This window comes from Triturus cristatus, chromosome 1_2 (genome assembly GCF_964204655.1).
Source record: "Triturus cristatus chromosome 1_2, aTriCri1.1, whole genome shotgun sequence".
Classification (NCBI taxonomy): Eukaryota; Metazoa; Chordata; class Amphibia; order Caudata; family Salamandridae; genus Triturus; species Triturus cristatus.
The window spans coordinates 518,657,123-518,673,360 of NC_140580.1; the positions used below are offsets into that span (position 1 = coordinate 518,657,123).

The window sequence follows — 16,238 nt, forward strand, 5'->3', positions numbered from 1 at the left end:
TAAATTGACCGGAGTAGGTAAATCATTGTGTAGGTGGTGGCTTGGAATCCCTACCTTTTTCTTTGGATTTCTTGATACATTTAAACTCTGGATGGGTGGGGTGGCCGCAGTAAGCACATGCGTGCTTGAACTTGCATGTCCCAGGGGCCCAGGTGCACGTTTTACGGTTGAAGGCCCCACATGTCCCTTTTTTCTCACCCTTGCCTCCTTGGGAGGTCCGAAAGGGCTGCCTCATGGGAGTCTTATTGTTCACGCTTTCCAATCAGACATTAACCTCCGTTTGATCCCAACCCATGTCGGGGTCCTCCACCTTGGCCCACCTAAAATCTCTGTCATAATCTAACCAAGCTGCACCCCCATACATGACCTGAGCCTTTAGAATTTTGTTGGCATAGCATATCAGGGGTATAGCCAACTCTGGCTTTTTCACCAGCATTACAATTGAGAAAACATTGAAACCAAATAGCCAGTTGGTAATTGATTCTTCCACTCTTGGTTTTCTCTCCCGGAAGAACCCATCCTTCCTGTCTTTTTCTCTATTGTCTTCTTCCCTCCTCTTTGGCCTAATTAGGGAAAAAATGTCCACAAATTCACCCTTCCAAATCTTCTCTCTTGTGTCCAGCGGCACATGTGCTGCTAATTTACCTCGCTTTGATAAAACCGTTTCCATACCGCTCATTACTTTACATTCATCACCCACAACTTTACTTGCGCATTCCACTGCCTTACCTGCAGTAGGCACTGCCGTTGTTGGTTGTGCGGGGGGCGCTTGACCCACCGCCTGTGGAGGCGTGCTCTCATCTGTTTCCTGCGCTTTTCCTAAGAGGGACACTTGCTTGCTCAACTCAGCTAGGACCCCGCCTGTCCCTGCCTGTGAAGCCCATGGGGCCACTGCTGGGCTGCCTAGTACTGGCGCCCCCAACTGTGCCAAAAGAGTTGCTACTGTCGCTAATATACTAGCGTTGGCTAACTGCCCCCCTTCAGCTGGCGCGATGGGGGTCCCTACTTTCAATACCTCATCCTGTGACACTGGTGCTACCATTGGTATTGCTGCTGTTACTGGTATATTCTCTGGGACTGTGGGTATTGGGGTATTAGTGGCCGACGTCAAGGCCCTAATAGCCCCTCTAATTTCAGCCAATATAATGCTCACATCATCCCATCCTTCCCCTGGCCCCCCACCCACTGGGCGTGGGGGTGCTTCTTGTGGGACCAGCGGTGCCATGATGGGCTCAGGCACTGGGGTTAGTGTAGGTAAGGAGGCCACCGGACCCGGTTCCACCGGTGCAGAAGGCAGTGCAGGCAATGGTTCTGGTGGAGGCGCTCTGGGCGCCGTAGGCTGCGGTATCACTGGTTGTGGCACGGGAGTAACTGGCACTGGCCCCTCAATCTCCCTCACCCCCTTCTCTTCTGGTTTCCCCTGGCTTTCTTCACTAAAGGAGGGAAGGCAGCTTTGGGTGGGACAATAGCCCTACGCGGGCGCTCCCTTGCTACTGGCTCTGGGACATCCTCACTGTCTGACTCAGGAGCCTCCCCCCCAGCACTCTCAGGCAGTTCCTCCTCACTATCCTCGTCCCTGTTCAGTTTCGCCAGCATCAGCTTCAACAGCTGTGTAATTTCTGACTCTCCCTCCTTTCTCTTAGGGTTCCTCTTGGGGAGCATTGTAATTACTGTGTGCTCAGCTGAGTGTTTGTCCAACCACTAACTGCGTTGACCTGCTAACCCCGTGTGTCCTCCCCCACGTCACAAATCCTTTTGAGTTTGTCCAATCCCCTTCTCTTTAACACCTAAATTGACTAGCACCAGGGTAGCTGTACCCCTGTCCCCGTGCTAATGAAGGCAACAGGTTGTTCGGTTTATAGCTGATGAATGTTTCTGCCAGCGAATTGCTTTTAAATCCTGCTATAATGGTACACTCACTGCTGTGCCATCTCTGCGCTGCAGCAACCCCTGCCGCCCCCTGCTGATGCGGCAACGCTCTATTCGTGCTAAATTTGAAAAAGGCGTCTGCTCGGTTAACCAAGAAATCTACCTGACCAGAATCAATGGGAATTGAACCTGTGACCTTGAGTGTCAGAATCTCAGACCGTAATACAATTTTAACTAACAGAATCAATGGGAATTGAACCTGTAAACTTTTAGAGTAATGAGAGTAGGCGCCTCAGACCTTAAATTATGGGGCCCTGAAATTCGTTCCTTCACAAATTCCCCGAACACGGGCAGTGAAGAGCTTGCTGCCCTCTTTTACGCGTTTATTTTAAAAATTGCCCCCGTGCCCAAAGACGGTTCTCCGTTCCTTGCTGCCCTTCCGACTCTCGGAAGGCCCCGCGCTCTCTCGCAGACTGCTCTAGGCCGCCGATTTGTGCTAGCGCTCTCTGGTGCGCTTCCTATCTGCTGTTGCTGGGCCCGCCGAAGCAGCTCTCACCCCGACCGCCGCACTTCCAGCCCGCCCACACAATAATTAATTCTAACCCCGGGATGCGCCCGTGAAGCGCCACGCCTGCCTAACGTCCCTCGATGCAGAACCAGGAAGGGCACCGCGCTGCAACCGGAGGACAGCGGGGACCACGGCACCACGAAAATTACACGGATGGCTGCCCATCGAGACCCGGAAGCTGCACACACGCCCCCACCGCCCCCAACACCTCACCTGGTAATCCGCGACGCCGCAAGAAGCTGCTACCCAATCAACCACCGACCGCGACCCGGCCCGACACCCAGCAGCCCGACGAGCAACGACACGACGACACGACAACCTCGACGATCGCAGGAAGAGAAGATCGCAGTAGTCCTCAGCATCCGGGCAGGAAAATCGGGAACAGAGGAAGAGTGAAGGTGAGTGCGGGGCCTAAATAGCCCCCTGGCCCCCCCTCCACCCCGCCCCCCCCCCCTCCCCCCCTCCCGTAAGTCCGCGTTGGGCCCATGTTGTGGTGCCCCGGAAGTACTACTACCGCCAGCAACCAATTAGGCTGCTGGCCGAGCCACGGGGTGTGTCACGGGGGCGGGGAGCCGGGTCCTAAGTGCACGCTCCCCCAGGGTCGCTCTTGGCATATACTTATATACAACTTTAATGAACAAAGAAATGCATAATGTGCACAGTGCCCTCACCAATTAATGATACTTAATGCATAAGCTGTTACACTTTTCTGGAATACAGCTCGTGTTCCACTGTTCATCAAGATAGGTATGGTCCATGTATGTTTTTTAGTTACTTCTTTATACAACGGCACATAGAGACATACAGAGCAATAATTTCCGTCCGTCTAAGGGAGGATAAATGGCATCTTAATTGTCCTATTTCAATAGTTCCTAATGCATCCGTTTCCACCTACTACTGCCCCTGCATGATGCTTGTCGCTGTATTTTGACCCTGAACATTCAAGTTGTGTGTATAAGACTACGGCAAATATACAAGGCCCAATGTACCTACCAAGCAGAGCCCATGAAAGTTATCACTCTACAGATGAATCCCTAACAAAAGAAACACGACTATGCCTGGCCAAGGCCGGACTGCCTGTAACAGGCATCAGGCATTTCCCCGGGAATGCCGGAAGGGTGGGGTGCTGGTTTTGTTACTGGGGGGTGGGGGGGGGGTTGTAGCAGTGCAGCAGCTATGAAAGCACCCAGGTGCAGAGTTCCTTGTACATCCAGTAGTTTTTAGGCAACAATAAAAGTGCAAAGATGACTGGTGATTAATGTACCTGCTGGATAGAGATCTGAGTTTTGTGTAGAGGCAGTTTTTTTTTTCAACAACCCAATTTTATTGTTGAAAGCCAATACAGATTCGGCATCCCGTATAGCGCCAGCAGCATGTAATGACAGGCAGCATTGATTTCAACATTTTCAAACATTACAGAATCACGCTGATGCAATAAACACATTTAGAAGAAACTTAACACAACAAACGATAGAGTAGTGGCAGTTTTGACTCACCTAAGGTAGCGCAGATGGTTAATATGTCTGCTGCAAAGAACATGTACAATGCAGATCACAGAACATGTACAATGCAGATCACAGAACAGTATTTATGTGCATAGCTTAGTGGGTTATTGCTTTTGTCACGGAGACCCTTTTGTTACTGTGCAGTTCATAAGTTATAATCATAATCTAGCACAGTGAACTATGAAGTTGTCACCAGAGAGCTGCATGCAAACTACATGGTACAGGTTGGAAAGTATGTTTTTTTCCGAGCGTTTTATTATCCTGATGTTGCTAAAAAGGGTACAGTTAGGGAATCATTGAAAAGCCCCAACAAATATTGTTGAATCTTGGTGCACACTGAGGTCATCATTTACTATGCTTTAAAAGGTAATACAATTGAATATATAATAAAAGGATGTGTTGTAAAATGCAACATTTTTTCCCAAATTTTCTTGGCTGGGGGAACCCTGCCAAACCCTCCTTGTAGTGGTCAGGCTCGCTCGTGGCACTCACTATGCACCATATGGGGGCTGATCTGACAAAATATGCCAGGCCTGCTTTGGGTTCCCAGTCCGGCCCTGTGCCTGGGTGGTTCTTGAGCCAGGCGAGCCTGGGCCGACACTAGAAGGACAGTCGGAGAGTTTGCCTTGTTGCCAGGGATGGTTTCAGCCAAATGTCACTTCCTGTAAATAGGCTAAAGTCCTTGGACTCGCCCTGTCTCTGCAGACTGTGTACGAGCACCTGACTCTTTCTCCACTTGAGTGGCTTCATAATTGAACATCATTACCCTCTGCTAAGGGAGGCAACTGCTGTTAATTGCCCACTACGCAATCACAAATCTGAACTGCAGGCTCATACTGAGAGGGAAGGGCAACAAGAGCAATTAATGGCTGATATTAAATGGGCAATTTGTCTATTCGCACCTGCCACCCTCGTTACACTCTTTCCTTCCACTCAGCCAGGCTGACACATCAGGAACATAACAGTTGTTAAATCCTGCAATGTAAGTCTTCTAATGGGCTGGGTCAGTCATAAAGCTCCAGAGCAGGCTCTAATGCAATTCGACATGTAACAAAAAGCTCAGTATTAAAAGGTGCAGCTATTCAAAGGGTGGCGTGTGAATACTCAAATAAGTGGAACCTGCTAAAAGCAGCTGCATCCAGGTGTGTGAACCCGATGCCCGGTGTGATACCTCATGTGGGCTGTGCTGTCATTACTGGTTCTGGCGGGGGGATGGGTATTAGATAATGCCCTCTAAACGTGTGCTTGCTGACTTCTTAATTACATTTCTGGACAACCTTGCTTACAGGCTAAGAGCAAGAAGAGATTACTTTTCTATGTAGTTCAGGCAGCCAGATGGAACTTGCATGCATACTCGTGTTTTTAAGCTTAGCGACAGTAGCTTGACAATGACAGCTATATGTGTATTTTTCTTTCTTTCTTCTGTTGTGTAGGCGGGCATCCCTTCAAGCGTTACTTTTTTCAGCCCATCCGGTGTCAAGTTCTGTCTGGGCCATATACAGGCCCTGTCTGGTGACTCTATCGATCACATTAAGGTAATGTATGAGCCATATAGCCAATAAGATAATGAGATACTTGATCGCTGCTGAGAAGTGTGTGCAACGACCAAACTACAGTACTAAGCACATAAACACGTTGCAACTAATATAGCTTTGTACTTGAAATATATTTGAACAATACTTGAAGAAGATTTCCACTATGTATTTTTGCTGCGTAGTGAGATGATGGGATATGCTCCCCACGGTAATTCTCTCTTTCTAATGTAAAAGCAAGGCAACGTGTTCTTACCTAAATGAATATTTTTGTATTAAAGTAAAAATGTGCGCGAATGTGATTCTCTCCTCACTGCATCATCAATGTGTCATATCTTAATTTAGATTGTATTATAACTGCCACAAGAGGGCCAACATATATATTTCAGAAAAAAATGCACTCACCTTGCATAAGTAAACCCAGTAAATGCAGCGTTTTATTTTGTTGAACATGTGATATGATAAAAGGCATTAATTAAAATACCCCTAGGGGTTAGTGCTGCAAGGCCGCTTCCTGGACTTAGAAGCTGAAAAGGAAGTTACTGGTGGTTTTGAGTAATTCCTCAGCAGTGATGGACATTGCCTTTATAATGTCAGTCAGAGAAGGGACCCTTAATGCTGGTGTCATCTACTATTTTCTTATAAAGGTAGATTTTTTCAGATGGTTCTGTGTATTGTTGTGCTACATCTGTGCGGGTTAGTGGGCCTGGTTCCTGTTTGACTCAGACACTTTATGACATCTCTCTATACTCTGGTATATGCCCTCAGTTAAGGTTGAAGATGTCTCGGTTAAGAGGCCACCGACATTACTGAAATTAAGCTCTATTCACAGAACCCTTCAAGTGCTTAGCTCCCACTGTTAGCAGACAAGTCTCTCGAACCATCAACCCTTCAGCTGTAAGATATTCCCTACTCCACCTTTAATTACGTTCTTCTGAGTTATTCTCTCCATCTATAGTTTCCAACGGTGTTAAGAGGGTTGCGACATGCCTGACTCTTCTTCATCCAAATTCTTCATGTTCCTTTTACCTGTTGAGAAGTGGAGTGTTTCTAGGTTTAACGCCCTCAGTGAGGACTTTGTTTCATCATTGCGTCCACCATCTGTTGAGACTGTGGTATATTCTCAGGGAAATTAACTGATCATAGCTGGATTTATCCTTCAAGTGTTTTTTAAAGTCTGCATTTTAGCTTCATCTGCTCTGGGTTTGGTTAATTGAAAACCAACCCATCCATCCTCACTACTATACACTGTCTGTTTATAATAGCGGCTGCTACCGGACGGGGATGGTTTGGAGAGGAATGTATTTTTTTTTTAAAAGACTTACCTTTCACGGCCGGCCGCCTTTCCTCCATCTTCATCCTCTTCATCTTTCTGTCCTGGCTGGCATCAGGAAGCACCCACCCACACCGGCTCCCCATAGCCAATCACAACGCTGCAATGCAGCGTTGGTATTGCTCTGAGTGCAGTGGTTCTGCGCACAGATAGGAACAGAGAGCCTGTGCATGTTCCTCACCAGGCTGCGTAATGCATCCTGGTGCATAAACTGGTCAGCCCAAGAGGGCCGGCCAAACAGTTCATGCTCACTTAGAGAGTGCAAATCACTCCTCCTCTGCTCTGGCCAGCCCAGCTCCGCCCTGCCAATGACTGCAATAAGAAATATAAAATGATAATGACAATACATTATTATCATTTTATTTTTCCTTTTGAGTAGTGAGGCAACTCTCCTCCGCCTTAGCAGAGGAGCGCCACTTTCTGTTTATCACCATTATTAAGCAGAAGCATCGCTGTGTTGGCATGTCCACTGTGTTTTCAATTATATTGTGACCTCTGGGCACTGAGAAGTCCCACGTAGGTCTTTCAGCAGCTAACAGCCCTTGCAGCTGGGGCAGTGCTCATTCTCCAACACCCGATCCACTTCAGGTGCATCTGGAACGGGGGCTGTGGATAGCACAGCCAGTGCCTTCTAGGAGTCTGCCCAGATCTGCTTACTACTTTGTTCTGGTCTAGGCAAATCTGGAATGGTTCCATTTTCCTTCTGGTACTGATGTGCACCCTATGCTCTGGTCAACACAGTTGACATTGTCCAATCTATGTAGGCTTCTGGTCTCTGTACTAAACCAAGGACAATCAAATAATTGCCCAAGAGACATCCAGCACATGGCGTCTCTCACACCTATATCAACGATGGTCAACTTGCCATTGATTTCTACTGCAGTTCTGGCAATCAGATACTCCCAGTCTTCGCCACTGGCTACCAAACCTGTACCATTGGCACCAGGAAGAGTCCGCTCTGGTTTGGCTCTCAACCATTGTTCTGTAAGCTCCTGTATCTCTCAGGGCAGGAACCTTCCTTTCATTGATACTAACTTCTAACACAAACCCTATTATGTTTGCGTGAATTTGCTTCCATCTAACAAATGTCAATAGGTTGAGTGCAACCATGCTCTCTTGGATCTCTTCACCCCCAATCAACACACTCAATATCATGAGTCCAGCTGGTACAGAGTCTTTCAAATGAAGGTCTCTTCTATAATGCCCCTCCTTGTGGCTCTAAAACTAGCAATACTTTTGGGCTTGGAAGAATCTTCCTGTTCTCTGTTATCCGTGGGTTGTTCCTGGCTTGAACCCAATTGCCTTTCTGGTTGTGAACCCACTTGGAATCTTTGGAGTTTTCCTAACCTTTACCCTCCAGTTTGGAGCTAGTCTCTTGAGAGTTCCTCTCTCATTTTAGCTAAGAGCCATGCTGCACCAGCAGTTGTTAACCCCCATGAGCTACCCACTAGTCAGCAAACACTGCAAGTTTCTCTGGATCCTTCTCTGTCAGATCTCACAAATATTGTCTAAGTGGTTTAAAGCACCCCCCCACCTTGAGTCTCATTGTCCAACTCAGTCCGTTAAAGGCATGACAATCATTGGTCCCCATCCCTCTCATTCCAATCATGCAACACATCAACTGCTCTCTCAGGGCAGGACCAGGACTTCACTCAAGTTATGGGGCAGGCCTAGTCCTCTGCACATATATTAGATTAGTGTGAGGCTAGGGCCAAAAATGAAAATACCTACATACCACATACTCCTAGTCATGCACTCAGTGTAGAGAAACACAACTTTACACCATGCAAGGAACATTTCCAACCCTACTGTTATCATCATATTATTATTATTATTACTGTCAGTATTATTATTATCATTATTGTTAATCTTGTTATTACTATTATTATTGTTAGTATCACTATTATTATTACTAATAATATTATCATCATCTTTTATGCATTGTTTGCATTACTTGTGTCTGTATGTTGTCGTTGTTGGTTTGTAGACATGAACACCTGGTTCTTCCTGGCTTGTCCGGGCATCTCCTTAACAGTCTATCACTCACAACTCTCCCTCATCCCCGGATTCCTCAAACTCTTTGCCACCAAACCCCCTTTTGATTTATCCCTTGCAACATCTGGTTCTCCTTCCTCTGATCTCCTGCAGCCTGTTTTTCTCAACTGCTTCCTCCTTGCCAAACACCGTTGGCCAGCTATCCACCACTCCATTTTGGGTAGGAGCATTACAACCACAAGACTACTTTCTCATTCCCTCTCTCTTGTTCCCTCCGTTCAACTCTTCTGACACGTCTATCACTTTTAGACAGTCTTAGAGCAGCGTACAGCGCTACAAAAGGAAACCAACATAAGGGATTAAACACATCAACAGGTGTGTTTGTCAATGTGCGCGTGTAGGTATGCTGTCCACCTGTGTGCAGCTGAGCATGCACTGCACAAAAGTCAAGCCTATTAGCTTTGCCATTGATTGTTTACGCAATGAAGTGTAGAAGCTGAGAGTGAGAGTTTTTTGTTATTCCTTTTGCATTGCAAAGTATACTTAAATAAGGATTGAGTTCTTATGATTTTGTTAGTCCGCCTTTAAGAGATGCCACCTCTCCTGACATTGACAGCGTATCGGTTGTAGTCAACAGTGGAGCGGCAAGTACTTGATCACCATCATTAGACCCCACTAAAGCTACTGGGAGCACAGACGGATGGTATCCAAGGATCACTTATAATTAGACAACGATAAAAAAGCAGAGAGAATATTGTGAAAAACCTACTGAAGGAGAAACAAGGGTGAAGTCAATGATTCCTTTAAGACCTAATGTGCTCGATAACAATTATTGAATTGTTGTGTTCCTTAGGGAGCACAAACAAGGGTAGATGTATTGCAAACAAGGTATTTTTTTGTCTCAAATCAGCACAGTGTTGTTTAAATCCGGGCACAGGATCTCCATCAAGATAAATTTAGATATGCCCTTAGCAGTCTAAATGCGGATTAGTCAATCAATCTATCAGAATGCTCATTCGGTTGAAACTTTATAAACCCAGAAAGATCACCAATATAAAATGATAAAAGAAAAGCATTTTATTACACACTTTCTCCACTGTACAAATTAGGAACGTAAAATCTTGCCTCAACAAACATTCAAAGTGTAAAACTAAAAAAGGCCTGTTTTAGTGCTACAGTCTCATCTGGCATGGTGTTCCTATGCCTAATAGCTGAGACTATAGACCCCCCTCCCCCCCCCCCCCCAGAACCCTAACATGATAACATACAGGATTATAGATGGCTAACAATGAACAACAGCAATGTTATTCTCTGAAAAATTGTGAGTGACAACAGATTGACAACAAGAGGTGTGATCAAGCTGTCTATGATGTCACTCAGAATTCCGAGCTGTAATTTTATGTTGTATTATATACAACCCCTTCCCCCAGATCATCTACCTATGCTTTCAACGTGTAAGTTGAAGTAATGGAGGAACCGCATATACCACAAAAGAATATTATAAAATGGCCTCCTACCACACATCCTCACCCCCCACCACCCTCTGGAAAACCTTCCCCTGCCCATCTCCCAATGGAAAAAAAAAACAATGAATAACTGACTTCCTGACACCCACCCCCACCCCACATACTGCCCATGCTTCCCACACCTACGCACTAAATTCTGTGGACCAAAATACCTTACTGTGGTGATGTACTCTTCCTTCTACATTCCACATTCAGTGGTCACGTTCCATGGAATGTGGAATGTAGTGGAATGAAGGAGGGTTGGGAGTTCTGGGAGGGTTGGTTGCCAAGCGGGGCTGGCGAAGACTGTGGCCAATAAACTTGGCCACAGGAGGTGAAAACTAATGTACTCACTGAAGTGCTCCAACCCGGACAGACCCCCTATCGCTTTTTAATAAGGCCCTTATGGAAACCCTTCTAGGGACATGGGCACAAACATGCTATGGGTTGCCTAAATAGGTAGACAGTGAGGTGCTATGGTCCTGCCCTGTGTGATCCGGCTTTCTTAACACAGCACCCTACCCCAGAAAGTTAGTGGTGCAAGCGTCCACCAGCAGAGTCATCCTCAATGCCTTCCACCCTGCCCAACGGGATAGAGAATCAAAGTGCCTTGAAACATTTGGGACAGTATATTCTCTTCCAGGCTTGTATTGTGGTCCGAAAAAACAAAAAGAGTCCACTCTGAGTTACAAAATGAAGTGCTAACCTTCCAAAAAGTGACTAAACCCAAGCAAACCGTTTGGTTACTAGCATGGGAAAGCAATGTAGTTTTGTAAAATAACCCTCACCCACCAAAAGGTCCCTTGGTGGCATGCTTCATCATCAGCTTCTTCCCACCCTGCTGCGGGACGGGGCGTGCTACTACCGACGGATACGTCGGAGCACTTTGAAGTGAAGTGAAGTGATGTGTATTGGTGTGAGAGTGGAAGGATCACCTGGCGTTGTTGAAAAACTAAACTTTAATGCTCCCTATAGCTGGTATTGTTTAAAAAAAAGTGGGGAAAGAGGAGGGAAAAAGCTTTAATGAGCGGCTCCCTCGCTGGTCGACATGTTTCGAAGCCCACCCCTAAGCTTCTTCTTCAGGACCAAATACAATGATCCCTGTTACCACTCTGACTGGTGCCTAGTGCTGTTAGCCTGTTGGGTGTTTTGAATTAATAGACTTCTGTGCAAAACATTCGTTCAATACCTACTTGGTAATATTCTTAACAGAACGAATAAGCAATTTCTTAATTGACAATATTTTAGGTTTCCTAATTTGACCCCATGAGCTTGAACACGGAGGGGAGGAGCGCTTGTAGTCAAACATTCGTCAAAGCATCTCGCTCACACTAGAGACAATGCCTGCCCGTGGCTCCGTCGAACGGAACCCCTAACACGCTAACAGCACTAGGCACCAGTCAGAGTGGTAACAGTAATCATTGTATTTGGTCCTGAAGAAGAAGCTTAGGGGTAGGCTTCGAAACATAGGGAGCATTAAAGTGCCACGCCCCGTCCCGCAGCGGGGCGGGAAGAACACAATGATGAAGCATGCCACCTAGGACCTTTTGGTGGGTGAGGGTTATTTTAAGAAACTCCATTGCTTCCCCATGCTAGTAACCAAACGGTTTGCTTGGGTTTAGTCACTTTTTGGAAGGTTAGTACTTCATTTTGTAACTCAGAGTGGACTCTTTTTGTTTTTTATAGCTTACAGAGGAGATTGAGTCCATGACTGATATATCTCTTCACTCCCTTCTTTGTTTCTTGATGTGATTGTATTGTGGCCCATCAACGGCAACTACCTATTTGGTCAAAACACTCACGCCCTTTGGGACTGTTACTCGGGTACTACCTGCAATACCAGAGGACAGGCGCCGCATTCTTTGTGGGCTAGATCCCATGGAGTGTTATGCTTGGATGATAGGAACCAGTGTGACACTTTGAAGACAAGCCTGGATGAGATCTATGGGCTTCTCCTGTGATATCCAATCCACCTAATGGACATGCCCTTCGATGGCTCTCACCTATTTGGCAAAAGAGCGGACTCAGCCCTTGAGTGATTTAAAGACATTAGGGCCACAACATGGCCTGTTTTCCCCAGCACATCAGTTTTGCCAGTAATTTGAATCCCTTTCGTGGCTATGGTGGGTGCATTAAGTACAGCCAAAAAATGCCCATTTAGGCAGCCTGGCAGACCTATAGCCTTTTCGAGGCCAAGGCCACGGCATGCAAAAACAGGAAATGCGGTGTGCAGCCCTGTCTCCAGCTGCTGCTGCCGCAAAAACTCTTCAGCGGCTCCTTTCAAACACACACCTACAATGTTGGCGGCAGGATCCACCATTTTCTCTAAGGCCGCCAAGCGATCACTTTGGACAAGTGGGTCCTTCAAATTGTCCAGTGGTTATGCCTTTCTGTTTCCTTCCACTCCACTACACCTTACATCATCTTCAGAACAGCTGACAGAGAACCATCTGACCATTTTACAGCAAGCAGTACAGGCCCTTCTGACCAAAGAAGCCATTGAGAGGGTGCCGCATCAGAAATGGGAACTGACTCTTACTCCCGCTACTTTCTGGTGCCAAAGAAAGACGGAGGCCTTTGTCCTGTTTTATTCCATCACCCTCCCAACACCTTTCTGAGAAAGGACAAATTCAAGGTGCTCATCTTTGCCCAGGTCTTCTCTGCCAAAGACCCTGGAGACTGGATGGTAGCGTTGCACCTACAGGATACTTATTTCCAAATTCCTGCCCCGCAGGCTCACAGGGGTTATCTACATTTCATGGTGGGTCAGTTTGCTTTGCTCTCCAGTGCTCCTCAGTCAAGTGTTTCTGAAAGTAAAGGAGGTAGTTGCAGCGCACCTTTGAAGGAGTACTAGTTTTCATGTAGCTCGACGACTGGCTGTTGAAGATGGACTCCCCCAGGCAGCCATTACCCACCTCTAACTTCGGCAAAGCTCTTAACATCCTAGGGGTTCACTATCAATGTGCTGAAGTCACACCTGACAGATTCTCACTATCTATAGCTATTCTGGACACAGTGCAGTTTTGTGTTTTCCCCCGCAGGTTAGAGTCCAGGACATTCTTGCTATGATCCCAACGTTTCAGCTTTGGTCCTGGATCTTGTAAACCTGGCAAAGTTGATAGGTCATGCTGACCTGCCCTGCACACTGTGCTTCCAGCGTCCTCTCCATAATGATAAGTATGCTATACTGCATGCAGTCCTACGTGGCTGGGGCAGCAGTAGACCACACCAAGCCTGCCCATGGCATTGTGTGTGGCTCCATCTCACCATCCTGCTCTAAAGCTGCACTGGGCCTCCCCTAAGCAAGAGGAACGCAAGCAGCAATAGTAGCAGGTGGGGTGGCTGTGGGCTCTTGTGCGACTTCGCACTAGGGACAAGTGAGAGATTCTGGGAAAGTAGGTAGGTTTTTATTTTATGATACCGTGGTATTTCTGCTTCCTGGCTACCCTGGCTAGGTTGGCGGGCATACATGCTGGGAAATGACTGAGTGTGCCTGAGCCCCAAATGGCTATTCCTACATACAGATCATAACTGCTGGGACAACACTTTGGGAAGGAATGTTGAGCAATGAGCCACAGTGATGTTTGCCTGGCCTGGGAAAGCAGGTTGTATATGACACATCCCACTTTAATCATTGCATCCTTTCTCACCAAACTGGGCCAGAAAAACCCACTGATGTGGAAGACCTCCACAAAAGACCGGTACCCAAAATCAATAACAAGAACATCCCCAAGGCCGTCACAGGCTGCCCTGCAAACCACAGACGTACCGGTGATCACATATGCCCAGCATACGTGAAATGATCACGAAAACACATAACAAAGACCGCTAAATCAGGTCTTAACCAAATAATAAAATTAAGGAATGGAAAACGTATTGCATACCTGTAGCCAAGATGGCAATCTATTGGCTGCAGAAAAACGAAGCAGGAAGTCTTAGACAAGATATGACATATTTGTACTCCATTTGATGGGGGCCATATTGGATTGGGAAAGAAAAGTCAAGTTTGGTGATCGTTATATGAGTGGTAAAGAGGTGAACTTGTTATATGTAAGAAGCAGACAGATGAGGAGGTAATATCCTTATCATGTGCCTTTGGGATTACATCATCCTATCTACCCATCTTTTCACTCCTTGCAGCCTGTGCCTCAAATTGTCTATGGTAGAGTATGGCCAGAAGTGGGTCATAGATGTACAAGAAGGCACGGGGAGCCAGCAAACCTGCCTGTTCTAACCGGTGAATTAAAGGATCGGCCTGGGAGCCCTGTGGGTGCTGTCGGGTAAAGCACAGCTCATACAGGCCGTGTATGCAGTGGCTGATGTGCACGTTCAGTATGAAATGTTTTCGATTCCCTTTAACCGTTCGTAAAAGTTGTAGGTAGAAGATAAGAATGCACTAAAGCCCGAGTTAGATACCGATACCTGCAGATCAGACACGCTCTCATGGTCGCAATCCCACCTGACACACAGCTAGCGGAGTCGTCGTCGCCGCTAGAAGACAGACTGCTCACAGAGCATCTCAACAAAAAAGCCATATCACAGATGTACCGGAAAATAATAAACAACCAGCCGGACCCCCTGAACGCCCTTAAATCCAAATGGGAAGCGGAGATAGGAGAACTAGACGACACAGACTGGCAGGACACGCTCTCATCCCCTAAGACAGTAGCGATACCCTCAAAACTAAAGTTGATACAATTAAAAATCCTACACCGTACATATTACACCCGAACACTATTATATAAATTGCACCGGACTGACTCACCGCTTTGTCTCAGACAATGTGGAGAAGAGGGGACTCTCTTTCACACCCTTTGGCTATGTCCAGCAATTGTCCGTTATTGGAAGGCAGTTATGCGCACCCTCTCGTAGGTCACAAAAATTACGATTCTCCCAGACCCAAGAAGATGTCTCCTTAACGTATGGGAACCGACGGACCTAACTCGCATAGCGCAAACATGGGTAACACTGGGCATGATGCTGGCGAAGAGAAGTATAGCACAGTAGTGGGGGTCCCGGCAGACTCCCACCCTTCCTCAGTGGAGTGAGGCAATGGATAATGCAATGATTGTTGAAAATACTGTATATTCACAGAGGGTGCCCAAAAAAATGGTCTCTGATATGGGGAGGGTGGAATGCTTATCGTGGGAATATATGTGAGCTCCCGAGGGAGGATCCAGGCTCAGAAGTAAGCAATTGAAGGGACCATTAAAGCGGAATGTATGATATTATATAATTTAATTATATGTGCAGGGATAGGGGCGCAAGGAAAGGCTCAATATAATAACAATGTCATCAACAGGATACATTATATGTCAAAGGACCATGTACTTGTTACTGATGTGTTTCTCGTGATAATCAGTGCCAAGAATACTCTGATTGTGTTGGAAAATATCAATAAACATAACTTTAAAAAAAAAAAAAGCCCGAGTTTGTAGTAATAACTTGTACTTTTGTTTTCCCCGTTCCAGTTTGCAGCAATAGGCCCAACCACAGCCGAGGCCCTGACAGCAGAAGACATCCGTGTTAGCTGCACGGCAAAGAACCCTACGCCACGGGACCTGGCCCTGGGGCTGAAGGCCGCCCTGCAGCAGTGAAGAATTAGCTGGACTTGTCTGGAAACATTTGAAGCCGTAGCAGTTGCGAGGTTCTTTGGTACGCGAGGGTGGTTTCGATTCAGATATATGCTGTTAAAAGAAAACAAATAAAAACATTTGTAAATAGCAGCCTGCTTGATAATTCATATTGCTATAAAATAAAAGTCTCCTGTGCCTACCCGTTTGCACTGCTTCGGGCACTTTTGCAGCTTTAGCGCCTCGAATCGTTTCCCTCTGCCAGCAGCCCTTGCTCCTCACCTGCCTCTCCGTCATTTTAGCCCAGTCTTTGCTTCTTCCCAGACGTGGTATCCCACAATCTAAGGTCCGCTGTGTG

The 16,238-nt window shown here is 46.6% G+C and overlaps 1 protein-coding gene across 6 annotated transcripts in view; it reads left to right on the forward strand.

The window, feature by feature from the left end:
- Positions 1–16,033, forward strand: part of UROS (uroporphyrinogen III synthase) — a 426,340-nt gene extending 410,307 nt beyond the window's left edge. For all 6 annotated transcript variants that reach the window (XM_085606248.1, XM_085606250.1, XM_085606246.1 and 3 more), the window contains 2 exons: positions 5,376–5,477; positions 15,779–16,033. In XM_085606248.1, coding sequence (XP_085462374.1) covers positions 5,376–5,477; positions 15,779–15,904 — 228 coding nt within the window. In that variant the 3' untranslated portion in view covers positions 15,905–16,033. The remainder of the gene's footprint in view (positions 1–5,375; positions 5,478–15,778) is intronic.
- Positions 16,034–16,238: the final 205 nt, after the last annotated feature.